This window comes from Oncorhynchus mykiss, chromosome 8 (genome assembly GCF_057628025.1).
Source record: "Oncorhynchus mykiss isolate SJ-2025 chromosome 8, ASM5762802v1, whole genome shotgun sequence".
In the NCBI taxonomy this organism is placed as follows: domain Eukaryota; kingdom Metazoa; phylum Chordata; class Actinopteri; order Salmoniformes; family Salmonidae; genus Oncorhynchus; species Oncorhynchus mykiss.
Window position 1 is genome coordinate 21795990 of NC_143029.1, and position 23350 is coordinate 21819339.

The window sequence follows — 23350 nt, forward strand, 5'->3', positions numbered from 1 at the left end:
GTATCAGTTTTTTTTTGGCAAGGAAGATATCGGATATTGGTATCGGCCAAAAATGTCATATCGGTGCATCACTACTTTTTTAATTGTTTCTTGTTGGACATAAAAGTGTAGCTCCAAGAGATTGTAATTATGAAAATCTGTTCCAAAGTATTCCCACGCATAATAGAGAGACACGTGATCAGATACAAATGTAAGCAAGGTTTGAAATGATTATGTTTAGTCAAATATAATATCTGTTTGGGATTCTTGCGATCAGTTTGCAGTCTACAAATGATTTGTAATTATGTTCCTGGCCCCCCGACCATCCGCTCAAGAAACAATCAATAAGGGATCATAGCTTTCACCTGGATTCACCTGGTCAGTCTGTGTCATGGAAAGAGCAGGTGTCCTTAATGTTTTGTACACTCAGTGTATGTTGCAGCTTAGATGTAGCAGCCTCCCATACAACCAATTCATCCCTTTATGGAGACTGAGACCAGCTTATAATATAAAGGATCACCATCAGCAGGCAGAAAACTGCAGAAACCCATATGAAACAGAGGCGGTAACTGAATTTCTCCGTAAGAAAACTTGATTTTTGTCTTTCCGTTTAAAAAGACGATCATTGCCTACTGAACATGACTCGGGTCTCTGAAGAATCAATCTATCTTTTTTGACTGTTAGAATATGTATCTGGTCAATATGTCAATGTATTATGTCTGTCTGTAACTGTGAAAATGTGATCATATTATAAATTGTATTTTAATGCTTTGGGACTCTTGGGAGATTAGTCCAAATGAGGACTAAAAGAGATCCTAATAAAATGAAACACAATCAAATCTCTGCCCTGTGCTCCTGCAGTAGCTGGTAGCGAGGACATACCTGACCTTATAATGGGACCTTTTCAGCACCCTGTTAGAGGGGCATAGCGTGATCTCTGTGACAGCTCCTCACCAGGGCCCTGCTTCAGCCCAGCCTTCTGGAACATATACCTTATGCTATATAGTCTTGTTATTTTTTATTTTATTTAACCTTTATTTAACTAGGCAAGTCAGTTAAGAACAAATTCTTATTTACAATGACAGCCTACCAAAAGGCAAAAGGCCTCCTGCGGGGACAGGTGCTGGGATTAAAAATAAACATAAATAAAAATATAGGACAAAACACACATCACGACAAGAGACACCACAACACTACATAAAGAGAGACCTAAGACAACAACATAGCAAGGCAGAAACACATGACAACACAGCATGGTAGCAACACAACATAACAACAACATGGTAGCAACACAACATGGCAGCACAAAACAGGATACAAACATTACTGGGCACAGACAACAGCACAAAGAGAAAGAAGGTGGAGACAACAATACATCACGCAAAGCAGCCACAACTTATTACCCCATAATGACAAAGGCAAAACAGGTTAAATGTTAAATAAAACACTGAAATATCACATTTACATAAGTATTAGACCCTTTACTCTATTCTTTGTTGAAGCACCTTTGGCAGTGATTGCTGGGCCAGGTGTGCCTGGAGAGTTTCTCACATTTTTCTCTGCAGATCCTCTCGGGCTCTGTCAGGTTGGATGGGGAGTGTCGCTGCAGAGATGTTCGATCAGGTTCAAGTCCGGGCTCTGGCTGGGCCACTCAGGGACATTCAGAGACTTGTCCCGAAGCCACTCCTGCATTGTCTTGGCTGTTTGCTTAGGGTCATTGTCCTGTTGGAAGGTGTACCTTCACCCCAGTCTGAGGTCCTGAGCGCCCTGGAGCAGATCTCTCTGTACTTTGCTCCGTTCATCTTTCCCTCGGTCCTGACTAGTCTCCCAGTTCTTGCCACTGAAAAACATCCCCACAGCTTGATGTTGCCACCACCATGCTTCACCGTAGCGATGATGCCAGGTTTTCTCCAGACGTGACGCTTGGCATTCATGCCAAAAAGTTCAATTTTGGTTTCGTCAGACCGGAGAATCTTGTTTCTCAGTGTCTGAGAGTCCTTTAGGTGCCTTATGGCAAACTTCAAGTGGGCTGTCATTTGCCTTTTACTGAGGTGTGGCTTACGTCTGGCCACTCTACCATAAAGGCCTGATTGGTGGAGTGCTGCAGAGATGGTTGTCCTTTTGGAAGGTTCTCCCATCTCTACAGAGGAACTCTAGAGCTCTGTCAGAGTGACCATTGGGTTCTTGGTCACCTCCCTGACCAAGGCCCTTCTCCCCCGATTGCACAGTTTGGCTGGGCTGCCAGCTCTAGGAAGTCTTCGTAGATCCAAACTTCTTCCATTTAGGAATGATGGAGACCACTGTGTTCTTGGGGACCTTCAATGCTGCAGCCTTTTTTTGGTACCCTTCCCTAAATCTGTGCCTCGACACAATCCTGTCTCGGAGCTCTATGGAACATTCCTTGGACTTCATTGCTCGGTTTTTGCTCTGACATGCGCTGTCAACTGTGGGACCTTTATATAGACAGGTGTGTGCCTTTCCAAATCATGTCCAATCAATTGAATTTACCACAGGTGGAGTCTAATCAAGTTGTAGAAACATCTCAAGGATGATCAATGGAAACAGGATGCATCTGAGCTCAATTTCAAGTCTCATAGCAAAGGGTCTGAATACTATGTAAATAAGATATTGTTTTTTTTATTTTGAATACATTTGCAAACATTTCTAAACATTTTTTCGCTTTGTCATTATGCGGTATTGTGTGTAGATTGATGAGGAAAAAACATTTATTTAATACATTTTAGAATAAGGCTGTAAATGTAAGAAAATGTGGAAAAAATCAAGGCGCCTGAATACTTTCTGAATGCACTGTAGTCTTGTGCTATATAGCCTTGTTATGCGACAAGAGATTAGTCACCCACTGATGCAATGTTCAAGAGACGCCCGCCTACCTGCCTGGCCGCAACACCCTCTCCCACATGCCTGCATAGAGGAGGGCTAGGTTATACAGCATATACTGTAGGAATGTGTGAAGGCACAGTGTGTGGAGTTGTACGTGGGCTTTGAAGACAGATGGAACGTTTTAATTAAGCTGTGGCTCATGTGTTTGGATAGGGACTACAGTAGATCAGGGACTACGTTAAGTTCATGAATGCAAAATGGCTTTTGGCTAGTTGAGTCGCTTGCTTGGGTGTCTCTTAGTTAAACCTTTATATTGTTGAGGCTGATGTGGATTGGCCTGTTTACTAGATGTTATTGTAAATGTGCTGATCGACTTGTATGTTTCTTGTGCAGAAGCTGGGCGGAGCCTCCCTTCCTGTGAACACTCTGGTGAAGATCAAAGAGGGCCTGCTGCGACAGAGAGAGCTGGAGATTGACAGGTCAGTAATACAGAGCACAGAGCACAGAGGAGGAGGGCCATTTCAACAAGCAGGGCTGCACTGAATCATTGGGAAAAGCAGGGGAATGAATTAAGGCTGGAGAAAAACACACCAGAACAATTCTAGGAGGACCACACCAGAATCAGTCTTATTGTGTTGGGGCCGCAAACATGACTGAGTCTCTATGCACCTCATTATATTTCACCACTGTGTCTGACTCTGTTCGTCGCAGTAGGAAAAGCATTGTGAGAGAAAGTGTCCCTTCCCTTCGGGGTGTCATTGCCCAGGGGAAGGTTAGTGCACTGTAGTCTCTGATATGATGGGGCAGTACTGCATTCATTTTTCTATGGGCCACACACTGTCACTGTCACCCCTTCGAGGCACACAGACACACATTTTTTCCAATGACCTTGAGCAGATGTCAGTGTGACGGCATGCGGCCACACACGTCCGAGGTGTCCCCTTTCAGAGTGGCAGGCTGGCGCTGACAGGTCAGGCTGGGCAGTGCCAGGGGAGGCGAGTGGACAGGACAGGGTCACCTATCACCACCCACCCATAGATTACTGTAGGAAATACAGGCAGAGACACAGCAGACACACAGCACAGAGACTTACCCCACCTTAACATGAAAGGTTGGGCCGGACTTTGAATTGGAGGGATCGACCATTGATTTATACACTGCTCAAAAAAATAAAGGGAACACTAAAATAACACATCCTAGATCTGAATGAATGAAATATTCTTATTAAATACTTTTTTCTTTACATAGTTGAATGTGCTGACAACAAAATCACACACAAATTATCAATGGAAATCAAATTTATCAACCCATGGAGGTCTGGATTTGGAGTCACACTCAAAATGAAAGTGGAAAACCACACTACAGGCTGATCCAACTTTGATGTAATGTCCTTAAAACAAGTCAAAATGAGGCTCAGTAGTGTGTGTGGCCTCCACGTGCCTGTATGACCTCCCTACAACGCCTGGGCATGCTCCTGATGAGGTGGCGGATGGTCTCCTGAGGGATCTCCTCCCAGACCTGGACTAAAGCATCTGCCAACTCCTGGACAGTCTGTGGTGCAACGTGGCTTTGGTGGATGGAGCGAGACATGATGTCCCAGATGTGCTCAATTGGATTCAGGTCTGGGGAACGGGCGGGCCAGTCCATAGCATCAATGCCTTCCTCTTGCAGGAACTGCTGACACACTCCAGCCACATGAGGTCTAGCATTGTCTTGCATTAGGAGGAACCCAGGGCCAACCGCACCAGCATATGGTCTCACAAGGGGTCTGAGGATCTCATCTCGGTACCTAATGGCAGTCAGGCTACCTCTGGCGAGCACATGGAGGGCTGTGCGGTCCCCCAAAGAAATGCCACCCCACACCATGACTGACCCACCGCCAAACCGGTCATGCTGGAGGATGTTGCAGGCAGCAGAACGTTCTCCACAGCGTCTCCAGACTCTGTCACGTCTGTCACATGTGCTCAGTGTGAACCTGCTTTCATCTGTGAAGAGCACAGGGCGCCAGTGGCGAATTTTTCAATCTTGGTGTTCTCTGGCAAATGCCAAACGTCTTGCACGGTGTTGGGCTGTAAGCACAACCCCTACCTGTGGACATCGGGCCCTCATACCACCCTCATGGAGTCTGTTTCTGACCGTTTGAGCAGACACATGCACATTTGTGGCCTGCTGGAGGTCATTTTGCAGGGCTCTGGCAGTGCTCCTCCTGCTCCTCCTTGCACAAAGGTGAAGGGAGCGGTCCTGCTGCTGGGTTGTTGCCCTCTTACGGCCTCCTTCACGTCTCCTGATGTACTGGCCTGTCTCCTGGTAGCGCCTCCATGCTCTGGACACTACGCTGACAGACACAGCAAACCTTCTTGCCACAGCTCGCATTGATGTGCCATCCTGGGTGAGCTGCACTACCTGAGCCACTTGTGTGGGTTCTGGACTCCGTCTCATGCTACCACTACAGTGAAAGCACCGCCAGCATTCAAAAGTGACCAAAACATCAGCCAGGAAGCATAGGAACTGAGAAGTGGTCTGTGGTCACCACCTGCAGAACCACTCCTTTATTGGGGGTGTCTTGCTAATTGCCTATAATTTCTACCTGTTGTCTATTCCATTTGCACAACAGCATGTGAAATTTATTGTCAATCAGTGTTGCTTCCTAAGTGGACAGTTTGATCTCACAGAAGTGTGATTGACTTGGAGTTACATTGTGTTGTTTAAGTGTTCCCTTTGTTTTTTTGAGCAGTGTATTACAGACACATTAATGCTACTTTAAAATGATATTCTGAACAAAAATATAAATGCAACATGCAACAATTGCATTGGTTGTACTGAGTTACAGTTCATATGAGGTAATCAGTCAATTGAAATCATTTCATCAGGCCCTAATCTATGGATTTCACATGACTAAGAATACAGATATGCATATGTTGGTCACAGATACCTTTTAACAAAATGGGCCTCACAATGGGCCTCAGGATTTCGGCAAAATATTTTTGTGCAATCCAATTGCCATTGATAAAATGAAATTGTGTATGTAGCTTATGCCTGCCCTTACCATAACCCCACTGCCACCATGGGCCACTCTCTTCACAACGTTTACATCAGCAAACTGCCATACATACAAACTCTCTCCAGAAGTTCAGTGAGGATCTCTGAATGATCCAATGTTGACCTAAATGACTAATGATGATAAATACAATCCACCTGTGTGTAATCAAGTCTCCGTATAAATGCACCTGCACTGTGATAGTCTCAGAGGTCCGTTAAAAGCGCAGAGAGCATCATGAAGAAGAGTATCAGACCACTGCAAATCTACCAAGACCTGGCCGTCCCTCTAAACTTTCAGCTCATACAAGGAGAAGACTGATCAGAGATGCAGCCAAGAGGCCCATGATCACTCTGGATGAACTGCAGAGATCTACAGCTGAGGTGGGAGACTCTGTCCATAGGACAACAATCAGTCGTATATTGCACAAATCTGGCCTTTATGGAAGAGTGGCAAGAAGAAAGCCATTTCTTAAAGATATCCATAAAAAGTGTTGTTTAAAGTTTGCCACAAGCCACCTGGGAGACACCACCAAACATGTGGAAGAAGGTGCTCTGGTCAGATGAAACCAAAATTGAACTTTTTGGCAACAATGCAAAACGTTATGTTTGGCGTAAAAGCAACACAGCTCATCACCCTGAACACACCATCACCACTGTCAAACATTGTGGTGGCAGCATCATGGTTTGTGCCTGCTTTTCTTCAGCAGGGACAGGGAAGATGGTTAAAATTGATGGGAAGATGGATGGAGCCAAATACAGGACCATTCTGGAAGAAAACCTGATGGAGTCTGCAATAGACCTGAGACTGGGACAGAGATTTGTCTTCCAACAAGACAATGATCCAAAACATAAAGCAAAATCTACAATGGAGTGGTTAAAAAATAAACATATCCAGGTGTTAGAATGGCCAAGTCAAAGTCCAGACCTGAATCCAATCGAGAATCTGTGGAAAGAACTGAAAACTGCTGTTCACATATGCTCTCCATCCAACCTCACTGAGCTCAAGCTGTTTTGCAAGGAGGAATGGGAAAAAATGTCAGTCTCTCGATGTGCAAAACTGATAGAGACATACCCCAAGCGACTTACAGCTGTAATCGCAGCAAAAGGTGGCGCTACAAAGTATTAACTTAAGGGGGTTGAATAATTTTGCACGCCCAATTTTTCAGTTTTTGATTTGTTAAAAAAGTTTGAAATATCCAATAAATGTCGTTCCACTTCATGATTGTGTCCCACTTGTTGTTGATTCTTCACAAAAAAATACAGTTTTATATCTTTATGTTTGAAGCCTGAAATGTGGCAAAAGGTCGCAAAGTTCAAGGGGGCCGAATACTTTCGCAAGGCACTGTATGTGGGAACTCCTTCAAGAGTGTTGGAAAAGTGTTCCAGGTGAAGCTGTTTGAGAGAATGCCAAGTGTCATCAAGGCAAAGGGTGGCTACAAGGTAAAGGGGGGCTACTTTGAAGAATCTCAAATATAAAGTATAGTTTGATTTGTTTAACACTTTTTTGGTTATTACATGATTCCATATGTGTTATTTCATAGTTTTGATGTGTTCGCCATTATTCTACAATGTAGAAAATAGTAAAAATAAAGAAAAACCCTGAAATAAGTAAAAACATTTTCCTTAAAGTATAATTAACCTAATGTTACTGGCCACGCTACAACAAAATACTTAAATACATATAATTTTGTCCCTAAAACATTTAATTGAAATTCTGTAGAATTCATTCCTATGGAGGACTGCTCCTACTGGATAGTGCCAATATGGCCGACCGATAGCTTCAAAGCCCCTCAATTGCCAACACATAGCATCAGCAATCCAGGGTTTACACACACATTTGAACCCAGCCCAGCCTGCTCATTCTTGAGACTGGTCAATTGTTGGTACCTAGGCGTTATAGTGAATTAGACGAGATGCTATGTGCATTAGATATGGTATTAACGGTTTCTTACCATTATGTTTCTAGCCATGAGTTGGATTAACAGTAGGCTGTTCAGGGTGTTCAAAGTTGGACTTTCTCAAGTGTATGCCTCCTGATTCAGAGGGGTTGAGTTAAATGCGCAAGACACATTTCAGTTGAATACATTCAGTTCACTTTCCCTTTTATTGATTATCTCCCTCAATGTGATGCAAATTAATGAGAAAAAAAGCTAATTTCACCACCAGATGGCATTCTTAACCAAACCTACATACACTGAGTATACCAAACATTAGGAACACCTTCCTAATATTGAATTGCACGCCCCCTTTTGCCCTCAGAATTGCCTCAATAGTGTCGGGAAAGGGACTCTACAGGGTGTTGAAAGCGCTCCGCAGGGATGCTGGCCCATGTTGACTCCAATGCTTCCCACAGTTGTGTCAAGTTGGCTGGATGTCCTTTGGGTGGTGGATCATTCTTGATACACAAAGGAAACTGTTCAGCGTGAAAAACCCAGCAGCCTTGCAGTTCTTGACACAAACCGGTGCGCCTGGCACCTACTACCATACCCTGTTCAAAGGCACTTAAATATTTTGTCTTGCCCGTTCACTCTCTGAATGGCACACATACCCAATCCATGTCTCATTTGTCTAAAGGCTTAAAAATCCTTCTTTAACCAGTCTCCTTCCCTTCATCTACACTGATTGAAGTGGATTTAACAGGTGACATCAATAAGGGATCATAGATTCACCTGGTCAGTCTATGTCATGTAAAGAGCCGGTGTTCCTAATGTTTTGTAAACTCAGTGTACTTGTGTAGTATCTTAATTCGACCAGTTTCTTACAGCAGGAAAAAATACCTACAGCAACAGGAAATGTGAATTATTATATGGATTATAATGAATGCACAGTGTTGTAGAGGTTGATACATTTTTAGCCACAATAAATCTGACATTTTGAAGTGTGAATTACAAACGTTAGAAGGCTTTTTCATCCTTGAATACACTACAATTTATTGAATATAGTATATCGGTACACAACATTTAGTATTCCTATCTTGATCCAGTAGCATTAATCAACACCCTTTTATTTAGCTGAAAGGCAGAAAATGTCAAGGTAAGAGCATTAGGAGCTGATTATAAATATGACATTCTTTCAGGGCGGGGGGTTTAGGGGAGTGAAATTGTGCTTGCCTCATCAGGATAGCATGCAGGCAGCTGGCCCACCCTCCACTAGAGAGAAATATCAGACAAGTGATTTATACTGAGTGGAGATTCTGTCACACGGCCTTAATCTTCATGTTTTACTGGCCAACCAGGGCCCAGTACAAAGCACCGTATATTACCACCTGTCCACAACGCTGATGTCAGAAGTACCCAGGGCTACATATGTATGCTGTATACTATATGCTATAAACTCTAGTGGCATTAAGATGGATGTTATTATATATTGTTATTATATATCGTCCTACATGATCCGCACAGAGTGGGCATTCATTGGCCTGTTGCCTGTGTAATATAGATAATGGAGAGAGCTGGCACTGTGTGTGACCATTGCTTATTTTACTGTGTACCTCATAAGATGTTTTCCTATGTTAGTATGACTTGGATATCAGTATACCTGCTTCTGTAATCAATAATGATGTGTCACTGACATGTTATTCTGATGTGTGTTTTACAGACAAAAGCAGCAGATCCTACAGCTCCATGCCCGGATCAGGGACAATGAGCTGAGAGCGCAACAGGTCCTCCAGAGCCAGAAGGGGCGCTGTGACGACCCATATCTACTTAACGCTAAGGTAATAAAATCTCATCTAGTGTATCAGTAACTGCCAGCAGCATACCACCCTGTGTTACACTGCTGGCTTTCTTCTGAAGCTAAGCAGGGTTGGTCCTGGTCAGTGCCTGGATGGGAGACCAGATGCTGCTGGAAGTGGTGTTGGAGGGCCAGTAGGAGGCACTCTTTCCTCTGGTCTAAAAAATATCCCAATTCCCCAGGCCAGTGATTGGGGACACTGCCCTGTGTAGGGTGCTGTCTTTTGGATTGGACGTTAAACGGGTGTCCTGACTCTCTGAGGTCATTAAAGATCCCATGGCACTTATCGTAGGGGTGTTAACCCCGGTGTCCTGGCTAAATTCCCAATCTGGCCCTCAAACCATCATGGCTACCTAATCATCCCCAGCTTACAATTGGCTCATTCATCCCCCTCCTCTCCCCTGTAACTATTCCCCAGGTCGTTGCTGTAAATGAGAATGTGTTCTCAGTCAATTTACCTGGTAAAATAACAGATTTTAAAAAAGTAACAACCCAACTGTTTTACCTACTATACTGTTATTCCCAACTGTTTTACCTACTATACTGTTATTTCTAACTGTCTTACCTACTATACTGTTATTCCCAACTGTTTTACCTACTATACTGTTATTCCCAACTGTTTTACCTACTATACTGTTATTCCCAACTGTTTTACCTACTATACTGTTATTCCCAACTGTCTTACCTACTATACTGTTATTCCCAACTGTCTTACATACTATACTGTTATTCCCATCTGTCTTACCTACTATACTGTTATTCCCAACTGTTTTACCTACTATACTGTTATTCCCAACTGTCTTACCTACTATACTGTTATTCCCAACTGTTTTACCTACTATACTGTTATTCCCAACTGTTTTACCTACTATACTGTTATTCCCAACTGTTTTACCTACTATACTGTTATTCCCAACTGTTTTACCTACTATACTGTTATTCCCAACTGTCTTACCTACTATACTGTTATTCCCAACTGTTTTACCTACTATACTGTTATTCCCAACTGTCTTACCTACTATACTGTTATTCCCAACTGTTTTACCTACTATACTGTTATTCCCAACTGTCTTACCTACTATACTGTTATTCCCAACTGTCTTACCTACTATACTGTTATTCCCAACTGTCTTACATACTATACTGTTATTCCCATCTGTCTTACCTACTATACTGTTATTCCCAACTGTCTTACCTACTATACTGTTATTCCCAACTGTTTTACCTACTATACTGTTATTCCCAACTGTTTTACCTACTATACTGTTATTCCCAACTGTTTTACCTACTATACTGTTATTCCCAACTGTTTTACCTACTATACTGTTATTCCCAACTGTTTTACCTACTATACTGTTATTCCCAACTGTTTTACCTACTATACTGTTATTCCCAACTGTCTTACCTACTATACTGTTATTCCCAACTGGCAGAAGGTTTTAACATTCCAAGCGTTGACATATCTGGAACTTTTTAAAAGAATGACAACTAATGTATCTCCTTGTCTCTTTCCCAGGAGTCTCCATATGACAGTCCTGTAGCACAGCCCCACCCCCAGCTGCAGGTCCCAGATAGGGTGAGTCCTCTGTGCTGTGACAACGGGGCGCTGGGCCATAAGCTGGCCGCTGCAGAGCTGGAGGTCATCCACCTCAACGAGTTCCTCAAACAGAACACCCAGAAATACACAGAGGACATCAAGAAGCTGGAGGAGAAGGTGACCAACGGGCACATTACATAGATCAACCTTAACACTAGCCTCAACCACAAACACCAGCCTCAACCACAAACACCAGCCTCACCACAACCCTAATCTTAACCCTAACTCTAATGTAGTTCATGTCCACACCCCGGATCAACCCCGGTCAAAATTCTAACCCTAATGAATGTAATCAACCATTTATCCTGCCTTTCAGATGAAGACGCGCGACCGCTACATCAGCAGCCTGAAGAAGAAGTGTCTGAGGGAGAGTGAGCAGAACAAGGAAAAGCAGCAGAGGATAGAGACCCTGGAGAAGTACCTAGCTGACCTGCCCTCGCTCGATGAGGTCCAGACCCAAGCCCAGCAGGTAGTTTGTCTCCCCAGCCACAGGACCACCTCAGGGGGTCCCGTCTGGCTGGCTGACCACAGGGGTTCTGCTCACATCTCTACTGACATCTCTGCTAGTATCTCTGCTAAGCTTCTTAGTTATTTGATGGCCATGTTAGAATACTTTTTTGTTTTATTATTATGAGAAAGTACACGAGCTAGCCTGTATGATCTTGGTTTAGTTTTAGGGTTAAGATTAAAGTCACGGTTCTGGTGAGGGTTAAAGTTTAAGGTTAGTGGTCCATTGGATTTGTGGTCACTGGTCAGAAAGCTCCTTATTTCTGCCCTCTCTAGCGTTGTCAGAGAGTCAGACCCTGCTAGCGTATCTGCTAGTTAACGTCTCAGTGCTAAGCTAACACCTGGTAATGGAGCGGGGGCGTCTCTTCATTACAGCTCTGTAATCTCATTAGACCTGATTAGATCAGCCATTTCAGGCTGCATTAGTGGTAGTGGTAGAGTGGGATGGGGGTTCAGAGTGGCTATTAACAGCCTCCGGTCAACCTTAAGATAATATGTCTCCTATTGTGTTTGCCCTGTCTATCTTTACTGTAATGATAATTAAATCATTGTCAAATGTATTGTTGTTTAATGGTAATCATGCAATACACCACCTTGCCACCAGAGGTCAATAAGAACCAAACAGTGTCAACTTTATTTAGTGGTTTGTGTGTATTGGGTACTGATATTCCTTTGGCCAGGTCAGTCTTAGTTACTGGTCTTTGTGTACATATGTTCCTGTGGTGTTCTCTGAGATGTGGTTGGGATAGTCACAGATAGTGTGTGTATAGTCCTAATGTTCTTTTCCTGTATGTGTTCATCAGCTGGAGGACGGTCAGGGGAAGGCCCAGGGTCTGCAGGACACAGTGGCTTGTCTGGAGAAGAGGCTGGAGGAGGGCTGCGCCGTGCTGCAGGCGAAGGAGGACCTGATTGAGATCCAGTGCAAGCGGGAGAAGGAGCTGGTGGCTGCTGTACAGAGGTGTGTCGGAAATACAATCTTCCTCTGCAACTCCTCCTCCTAGTTGTAACAGTGTGTTAAAACAGTCAGAGCTGGTAAGTTGGGGTTGTGTTGATGACGCTGTGTCTCTCCCTGGCTCCCCCAGCCTGCAGGAGAAGGTGGAGCAGTGTCTTGAGGACGGGGTCCGGCTCCCCATGCTGGACCTGAAGGAGCTGGAGGTAGAGAACGCACGGTTACAGGAGCAGCAAGCCACCACCACCGAGGTGAGACACAGAATGCAAACAAACGCAGGGATGCATGCAGACACACACAAAGATACACACACACTTAACGCTAAGGTAAAGCCTCATCTAGTGTATCAGCAGCAACCCAACTGTCTTGTCAACTATACAGTTATTCCCAACTGGCAGAAGGTTTTAACATTCTCAAGCTTAGTCTCAAGCTTGGACATTTGTTGACATATCTGGATCTTTTTAAAAGACTGACAACTAATGTATCTCCTTGTCTACACCCCAACACGCAAACACACACAACACAAACACACACAGGGTCACTCAGAGAGATGAGCCAGGCTGCTACCAGACATTTACAATGCCCCTCTGCTCTTTTTCAGCTGATAGACAATCAGAAGAACCAGATTGAAAAACTCACCCTTGAGCTGACGGTAAGACCCTGCTATTAGGGGTGTAACAGTTCACCATACCCCACAGTTCAGTACGTGTCACGGTTCCATTTCTGATTCATAATACTTGATGAGGTCATCATCTGGAATAACAACAACTTTTCTGAAATGAAAACGCCCGATTACTCATCGACAACACTAAAATAAAGTGCAATATGCGTGTAACCATGGCTCAGACATTGTATAGGTCTATACATATAATATGTGCACTTGTGTGACTCTCATAAAGGGGGCGTGTCTGTAGTACGGTACACTTCGGGGTAATGTGATGGGCTGTCACTGTTAAGTAGCTCTCTGTAGCCCTGGAGGTCCATCCATGTGTACGAAGCACAACACAATTCATTGACAACTACAGCTTTAGCTTGCTAGTATAGAGCGAGGGGGAAAAGTTGTTAACGTCGCTCGAGCACTTTCACGAGGTGCTTCACCCCCTATTCTTCTTAACCACAAAGAGTAGGCTCATATCCTCGGCTGCGGCTGTAAACATACCTATCGCTCGTCATGTCTTTGGCCTGGTCAAAATCAGCTGCCAAGGGCTGCTTGAATGCAGAGGGGAGACCGAAGTTGTGTTCTTTGTTTGCGTTTAGTAGGAATACTGGTGGGATGTCGGAGTAAATGTATCAACATGTCTGAGGTGTTGGCAGCTGCATAGACTATTCTCATTGGGCAGTGGAGACATACTCTCTCTGTCCGTCATCGTTGTAACCTACTGGGAAGACCAAATGTTCCCAAACTGGAGGTTTAAACGATGATGGAGAATCCTCCTAGTTCATCGACCCCACCACTCACCATCGTACAGAACTAGTTCATCGACCCCACCACTCACCATCGTACAGAACTAGTTCATCGACCCCACCACTTACCATCGTACAGAACTAGTTCATCGACCCCACCACTCACCATCGTACAGAACTAGTTCATCGACCCCACCACTCACCATCGTACGGAACTAGTTCATCGACCCCACCACTCACCATCGTACAGAACTAGTTCATCGACCCCACCACTTACCATCGTACAGAACTAGTTCATCGAACCCACCACTCACCATCGTACGGAACTAGTTCATCGACCCCACCACTCACCATCGTACGGAACTAGTTCATCGACCCCACCACTCACCATCGTACGGAACTAGTTCATCGACCCCACCACTCACCATCGACCCCACCACTCACCATCGTACGGAACTAGTTCATCGACCCCACCACTCACCATCGTACGGAACTAGTTCATCGACCCCACCACTCACCATCGTACGGAACTAGTTCATCGACCCCACCACTCACCATCGTACGGAACTAGTTCATCGACCCCACCACTCACCATCGTACGGAACTAGTTCATCGACCCCACCACTCACCATCGTACGGAACTAGTTAATCGACCCCACCACTCACCATCGTACAGAACTAGTTAATCGACCCCACCACTCACCATCGTACGGAACTAGTTCATCGACCCCACCACTCACCATCGTACGGAACTAGTTCATCGACCCCACCACTCACCATCGTACAGAACTAGTTAATCGACCCCACCACTCACCATCGTACGGAACTAGTTCATCGACCCCACCACTCACCATCGTACAGAACTAGTTAATCGACCCCACCACTCACCATCATACGGAACTAGTTCATCGACCCCACCACTCACCATCATACGGAACTAGTTCATCGACCCTACCACTCACCATCGTACGGAACTAGTTCATCGACCCCACCACTCACCATCGTACAGAACTAGTTCCCGGCTGCGCCCCACAAAAGGACCGTTTGAAATGCACTAATTAAGATTTGAATTTTGATTACAAGGGGCGCATAGGATCTTGTTTTAATGGAATAGCTTGAAAGAAATTCAGCTCAGATTTACTCATACAACGCAGTGTAGGCATAACCTAGAGGTGTTATGAGAATTTTGTTATCAATGTTCATTAACGTCAATTAATCTACTCAGTCTGCAACCCAGAGTTTGTAAGATTCTGGTTGAATGATACAGGCAAGAGTCCCAACTTACAAAAATCTAAGTGTTTATTCGCGAGAACGTTTCAACATCAAAAATGCAAACCCAGTCTTTATAACACACACAAACAAGTTCAAATCTTAAGCTACGCATTGCTTAGACAGTCTGTGTTTTTCCACTACATAGATACATTGTTTAATCTGCAACATGTTTCATGATTTTCTGCAAGCCTAACAGTTTCTCCCCTCCACGGGTGGAGACAGAATGTAAGGAACACAGTAGTCCAGCTTGTCTGTCGATAGCTCCTCTTACCATTTGTTTCCCACTTGCACCCTGCTTACATACTAAAAAGGAACAAAAGGTCCTTGTTCTAATTCTGACTAAAACTACACACATCATCTGACTATAGTTTTATGATTCTAATACATTTCATACAATTATATGGTTTCAGAGTGGAATTATTTCATCATTATCTTTAGACATAAATAATTTTATCAATAGGCCTAGTGCTTTTATTTTGGGGTTCACAGTGCGGACCGAATCGAGGTTTCAATACCAAATGGTTTCGGTACAAATATATGGACCGGTACACCCTTACCTGTTTTAGACTTAATTTGGGTCAACAGTATGCTTCAATCAGCCGCTGTTGTAGTAGTTGTCATGTTGTGTGTGTGTGTCTTTATGTCTGTCAGTGGTGGGGATGATGATGAGTCATCACTGTCATCAGAGCATTATACAGTATGTGACGCTGTCTTATTGTTCTGTTGCAGGCTGTAGAGCAGAGGCTGCAGAAGGAGCGATGTCTCTCCCAAGAGCTCCAGCAACAGCTGCAGGGCGAGGACCTGGCTTCACTCGCTGACACCCTCCATCAGGTAACCAGCCCCACGCTGCCTCTTCAAACGTAGTAGGACTATTCTTGGGAGCAGACATTTTTTTTCATTTTTCAGATTTTCCAACAGCTAGAGTGGTGTAGCTAGCTAGTATCCACTGTAGCTGGTAGCTTCCTCTCTCTCTCTCTCTCTCTCTCTCTCCACCCTACATCCTGACAGACAGTTTTCTCTGTCCCAGGTTTAGCTGGTGATGGAGAAGTCCATTCACCACCATTCTGTTCCTCTACAGGCCCTTTTTGTCCTCAGATCTTTTCATAGCAGCAGAGTCATGAATAACCCAATATGGCCCCTTCAGCACCCCCACTACCACACGGACCCAATTAGAATTCATGGTGTCATTTTTCAACTCTCCCGCCCGTCTCAAGGTGAGGATGAGCCTGGTGATAAAAGGTTTGAATTCATACAGGCGGACACACACACACACAGAAGGCTGACACCCCAGCACCATACATTATCCCTCTGACAGGGAAACAAAAGGCAATTATCAGCTGGAAGATTCCCCCGCCTGGCTCCCACAAGGGAAGGTCGCTGGTTTGGAGAGAGGGATGGGGGAGTGCTTGTTGGCTGACCTTGCCTGGCTCTGCAGTGACTCCCAGGAAGCTCGTGTCTGAAGGGACAGAGAGATATGACGAGATAGGGCGCTGTGTAGACTGTCTTACTGGTTTTAATTTGACCGTGCTCTCCACTGCTCTGTGTGGCTCGTGAATGTTGGAGGCTGGGTATTTATCTGCACACATACTATGTTCCATCCAGCACCGTGTAGAGCGATTGAGAGGGGAGGAGAGAGATTTGACTCCCAGCGTTACCTTTTTACATTCATGTAATTTAGCAGACGCTCTTATCCAGAGCGACTTACAGTAGTGAGTGCATACATTTTCATTCTAGTCCCCAATGGGAATCGAAGCCACAACCCTGACATTGCAAGCACCATGCTCTACCAACTGAGCCACTCGCCTTTAGTTACATAGAGATGACACTGAGGTGAAATGGCCTCCATTTTGGGAGAGCAGGAAGTTGGATAATCCGCCCAAAAAAGGACTTTGCAGCAACTTTGACTTGAGTGTTAGTGTTGCTATGATACCTTGTTATCCTATTGAGTTATAATGATGGTGATTATTATTCTAATTTTCTCCTTGGTATTCTGTGAGACATTTAGAGACTAATTTGGAAGTGTATATTTTAACTCTTGTGTTTCAAAGCCCAGCCATGGAGAGGGTGTTGAAGTGTTGATGATCCACACAGGGAGACATACTGAGCTTTAGATGCCAGCGGCAGCTCTGCAGCAGTTCTCCCTCTCAAGTTCAGTTTTAATGTAAAAAGAAATATACACTCCAAGCCCTAATGGACAAATCCACTTCTGTTCAGAAATAATTGTATGGCTGTCATGTTATAACACAAAATAATTTGAGTGTGGCTACACTCCCTCCAGCATTTTACAATGTGTATTTATTAATAAATGCAATCTGGCAGTGATAGAGAATAATAATGAAGCTTTTCAGCACAAAAGGATTTAGCCAATGTATGTCTCAGTTCAGGAACACTTGATCTACTTTAAACTGGCGCAAAAATCTGATTTAATGTTTGGGGGGGGTGTTTTACTGAACACTCCTGAGCTCTGCTGCATTAGCGTTTTGTTTGATAATAAACCCAGTGTTGGTCTCTAAGCTATGTGTGTTTCAACAGAACCAAAGGCAGGTGGAGGATGGCGTGGTGATTCAGCAGGGCTGCGGGGGCCAGGAGCCAGATGCAGGGCCCCTGCTGAAGGAGATGTCCTTTTGTCTGCTTGACCTCAAGGCCCTCTGTAGTATCCTTACCCAGAGGGCCCAGGGCAAGGAACCCAACCTGGCACTGCTACTGGGCATCAAATGTAAGTAGATACATCTGGTTTAATCCTCTTAAACTGGGATTCAAATCCGATCGCAGCTTTGGACAATGTGCCATTTCAAAGGTCATTTCCAATTGAGCCGACAATGCAGCATTTTACAGTGAATGTAGTCTCCACAAACGCAGAAACATTGCCTTAAAAACCCGCATTGCCAACAGAGCAATCGGATTGAATCCCGGCCTCTCCAACCTGCACACACACACACACAGCCACCCACCGTGAACTACTGCCATATGTAAACCCAACATTAGCTCCTCGGACTAGCCTATCTATTCAGTTATAGGCTTCTGAATAGCTACTTCATAGTTTCGGGCATCAACAGTAATTCCACTGAGGAAGACGTTACTTCTCTAACTATCTACCTTCCAGTTAAGACTTCCTAGACTTCCAGTAGGATATACTTCTTTTCCCTAAGAAAACAGAGGGGGAATTAGGCTGTCAGCTCACAACAAGCTCCTCTGAATACATTCACAGTCGTGGCCAAAAGTTGAGAATGACACAAATATACATTTTCAAAGTCTGCTGCCTCAGTTTGTATGATGGCAATTTGCATATACTCCAGAATGTTATGAAGAGTGATTGGATGAATTGCAAAGTCCCTCTTTGCCATGCAATGAACTGAATCCCCAAAAAACATTTCCACTGCATTTCAGCCCTACCACAAAAGGACCAGCTGACATGTCAGTGATTCTCTCGTTAACACAGGTGTGAGTGTGGACAAGGCTGGAGATCACTCGGTCAGGAGTTCAAATAACAGACTGGAAGCTTCAAAAGGAGGGTGGTTCTTGGAGTCATTGTTGTTCCTCTGTCAACCATGGTTACCTGCAAGGAAACACGTGCCATCATCATTGCTTTGCACAAAAAGGGCTTCACATGCAAGGATATTGCTGCCAGTAAGATTGCACCTAAATCAACCATTTATCAGATCAAAAACTTAATTGTTGTGAAGAATGCTTCAGGGCGCCCAAGAAAGTCCAGGAAGTCTCCTTTAGTCTCCTAAAGTTGATTCAGCTGTGGGATCTGAGCACCACCAGTGCAGAGCTTGCTCAGGAATGGCAGCAGGCAGTTGTGAGTGCATCTGCATGCACAGTGACTTGAAGACTTTGAGGATGGCCTGGTGTCAAGAAGGGCAGCAAAGTAGCCACTTCTCTCATGGAAAAACATCAGGGACAGACTGATATTCTGAAAAGGGTACAGGGATTGGACTGCTGAAAAGTAATTCTCTGATGAATCCCCTTTCCGATTGTTTGGGGCATCTGGAAAAAAGCTTGTCCGGAGAATACAAGGTGAGTGCTACCGTCAGTCCTGTGTCATCATGCCAACAGTAAAGCATCCTGAGACCATTCATGTGTGGGGTTGCTTCTCAGCCAAGGGAGTGGTGTCACTCACAATTTTGCACAAGAACACAGCCATGAATAATGAATGGTACCAACACATCCTCCAAGAGCTATTTCTCCCAACCAACCAGGAACAGTTTGGTGACGAACAATGCCTTTTCCAGCATGATGGCGCACATTGCCATAAGGCAAAAGTGATAACTATGTGGCTTGGGGAACAAAACATTGATATTTTGGATCCATGGCCAGGAAACTCTCCAGACCTTAATCCCATTGAGAACTTGTGGTCAATCCGAAAGAGGCGGGTGGACAAACAAAAACCCAAAAAATCCAAGCATTGATTATGCAAGAATGGGCTGCCATCAGGATGTGGCTCAGAAGTGAATTGACAGCATGCAAATATCGACTTTGTGCATCAACTTCTTGTAATTGTACTTCAGTATTCCATAGATATTTTTGTCAGATGTTAGACACTGAGGCAGCAGACTTTGAAAATGAATGTGTAATTCTCAACTGTTGGCCACGACTGTACACTTCTTTCACTCTGAACTAGATAAGAGCGGTCACACACACACTCATCTCAAAACCTAGCGTATTTCACACAATGCTCATTGACAGAATTTGAAGTCTTGCCACGGTAGATGAGCTAAAGCCCCATCAGATTGACGGTGTATTTCTCTCTCTGACCCCCATAGCGATGAGCATGTCAGGGGAGGAGAAGGACAACTCTCTGGTGGAGGACAGCTTGCGGGCCAAGCTGCTGGAGGTAGGCCAGCTTAGGAAGGACATTGAGGACCTGCGCACCGCCATCTCTGACCGCTACGCACAGGACATGGGCGAAAACTGTGTGACGCAATGACACACCCGCAATGAGGGAGCACTGATGCCCAGCGACGGCGTGCCCACTCACCAAGGCTTGTGTCACAGCCAGTGAGGGTAGGAAAAAATCCTGATTGGAGGAAAACCAGGAAGAACAGTGTTAAAAATGGAATAAGAAACTAGGTACTGTCAATGCTGTATTTTATTTAGTTTTACGTGATGGAGGTATCTAGCTCCAGCTTTCTGAATGTAGGATCAAGCTGTGAATCAAGTTTACAAGTTTACTTAAAATAGGATGTTTTGATTTTTCAAATGTCAATTGCGCTTCCTGTGTAATAGAATGAATTCCTGCATGATCATGTACATTGCTTCATGCACAGAGACTTATACTCCCTTCTGTGAGGGCAGGGCCTCCAGGTATAAGTGTTTGGCCCCTCCCACACAATCTCACCGGCCAGTAGGAAACTGACTCACTGCTGCTCTGTCAAGTGCCTCTGTGTGTGACAGCTTCTCCACGAATCAGCTGTCCTCTTCCTAAGTTGTCTCCAATGGCAACCCATAGTGCTCCTCTCACGTCACCCCGTGTGTTATCCAAAGACAAACTCCCCAAACTCTCAGCAGCTGCCCATAGTAGAGACTGCCTAGTGGCACTTGCTCCACAACATGCCACACAAACTGGCCAACCAAGAGGCTGCTTCTGTTCCTTTTCAGCATTTCCGGTTCCTTGTTATGGGTGTTTCTTCTGTGTACAAGTAGTTCGCTATTTGGGATATGAATGGTTTTCAATAGAAGATTTCAGTGATGTGGATCACCCCAAACTGGTTATTTAGATATTTTTAATGAAAAAGCACAGCAACCCCTTTCATATTATTTGCTGTTGTGTTGAACATAATAGCATCAGGTAATATTCAGGTGTTTTTCTAACAATTAAATTCAGGAATTGTTTTTACAAGTTCAGATTGACTAGTAAGATCAGGGCTTAATACTGCCCCATTATTTAAATGCATTTACATAGGCAGCACAATTCCGATCATTTTTCCACTAATTGGTGAGCTGATTAGTCAAAAGATCAATTATTGAAAAAAAAAATTTAAAAAATAATTCAGGCTGCTTGTGTAAACACAGCCATAGACACCATTTGATTGAGACTAAAACTAATGCAAAACCACCACAGCAGCACTTCTACAGTATAGGCCCATATTACCTACTGGGACTTGACTCATTTGTATTAATCCATTGTCAATATAGGCACCAGTTACACATTGAGTTGACAGATATTCCTCCAACCTCAACCACAGAGGGGTCTCTAGATTAATGCATCCATGGAGTAATCGTTGGTTCACATTCTTCTGTTTTACTTTGATTGCTGTTCCCACTATTTGTCACAGGAACACTCTTGCTTCATCTCAAACTATTTGGAATGTGAATTTTAGCGAGCCGGTCATGACAACCAACACATTACTGTTTCCTATAATGCAGGGTTTCAAACTGTCCTCGGGGACCCCCCAGTTTGTTTTCACCTAACGCGACACAGCTGATTCAAATTATCAAGCTTGATTTGAATCAGCTGGTGCAAAACAACCTGCTATAAAGTGTTATACATTTTTACAGATATTGTAATTTATCCTGGTGACAAGTGGTTAAAAAAAAAATGGTAATCAGTTTAGAGCCAAGTATATTTTGCATGTCTCAAATTAGACTAATGTAGGTTGTAGAGTATTCTATTATACTGTTGTATTACCAATCTTAGAAAGGAAACATTGGCTATGTAAAATGTTTTGGCAGGTTACGATAAAGAACAAAGGTCGACTCGGGCCTAGATTCAAACCATACCACTGAAGAGCGGCATTGAAAGGTCATTTCCGATTGGGCCGACATGCAACTTTTACCATGATTACAGTCTGAGAAACTTGCCTTTAAAAATTGCACAGGTCTTCAGCAATATAGATTGAATCTAGTCCTAAGCCTCACATGGAAACTAATATGCAATGTCACATGCACCAGCTAACACCCATTCAGTAGCAGATCTGAAATGTTCTTGTTCTTCTGTGCCTTTTAATCTATGCAGCAGATAAGAGCTCCTGTTTCTCCCTATTGACAGGGTCTGGAGACAACTATTCTGCATCTTGTAAATAAGAGGCTACCCCTCACAATTATGCTAAGCCATAGCCACAAAATAAATATAGCCACTCAGGTAAATTAAGGCCATAGCAGGCTCTTGTGAAACCTGAAGAATGTACTCTGATGCACAGCATCCATTGTGAGGTGTAGGTCTGTGGGAGTATAGTGCTCATGTAGAGGGAAACAGGTGTGGTTGTCATGGCTGTCTGCACTGGACTAGGAGCCACTGGTTGGCTTTCCTGTACATAGGAATTTCTGTTTGTTACACTTCGTTTTGCAGCTAGATTTTATGAATGCCAAAACGTTTATTTATACATGTTCGTAAAAGTATTTTTCCATTTAAGGCTTGATTGTCATTTGTACAGACTGCAAATAAAATATTTTTCTATAACAGTTTAAGTGTTCTCTAGGCCAATCTCTGCTATTACACACTAGCGGTCGACCAATTAATATCGTTATAGCCGATTAATCATAACAATCAGTAATCAACATATTTGGACACCAATTAGGACTGCGTGGCAGGCTGACTACCTGTTACGTGAGTGCAGCAAGGAGTCAAGGTAAGTTGCTAGCATTAAACATCTTAAAACAAACCTTAACATAATCACTAGTTAACTACACATGGTTGATGATATTACTAGTTTATCCTGCGTTGCATATAAGCGATGCGGTGCCTGTTCATTTATCATTGAATCACAGCCTATGCCGCCAAACAGGTGATTTAACATGAATTTCTTTCAGCTCGGGAAATTGTCACTTCTCTTGCGTTCTGTGCAAGCAGAGTATATGCAGCAGTTTGGCCCGCCTGGCTCGTTACAAACTGTGTGAAGACCATTTCTTCCTAACAAAGACCGTAATTAATTTGCCAGAATTGTACATTATGACATAACATTGAAGGTTGTGCAAAGTAACAGCAATATTTAGACTTAGGGATGCCACCCGTTAGATAAAATACAGAACGGTTCTGCATCTGACTGAAAGAAAACGTTTTGACCATATGACCAAAGGCTTGTATTTCT

The 23350-nt window shown here is 43.9% G+C and overlaps 1 protein-coding gene across 2 annotated transcripts in view; it reads left to right on the forward strand.

Annotated features, from left to right (window-relative positions):
- Nucleotides 1-22724, forward strand: part of LOC110529585 (centrosomal protein of 85 kDa-like) — an 86379-nt gene extending 63655 nt beyond the window's left edge. For both annotated transcript variants that reach the window (XM_021611926.3, XM_021611924.3), the window contains exons 4-13: nt 3214-3299; nt 9457-9574; nt 11108-11305; nt 11505-11657; nt 12499-12653; nt 12778-12895; nt 13246-13296; nt 16050-16151; nt 17853-18036; nt 20087-22724. In XM_021611926.3, coding sequence (XP_021467601.2) covers nt 3214-3299; nt 9457-9574; nt 11108-11305; nt 11505-11657; nt 12499-12653; nt 12778-12895; nt 13246-13296; nt 16050-16151; nt 17853-18036; nt 20087-20250 — 1329 coding nt within the window. In that variant the 3' untranslated portion in view covers nt 20251-22724. The remainder of the gene's footprint in view (nt 1-3213; nt 3300-9456; nt 9575-11107; nt 11306-11504; nt 11658-12498; nt 12654-12777; nt 12896-13245; nt 13297-16049; nt 16152-17852; nt 18037-20086) is intronic.
- Nucleotides 22725-23350: the final 626 nt, after the last annotated feature.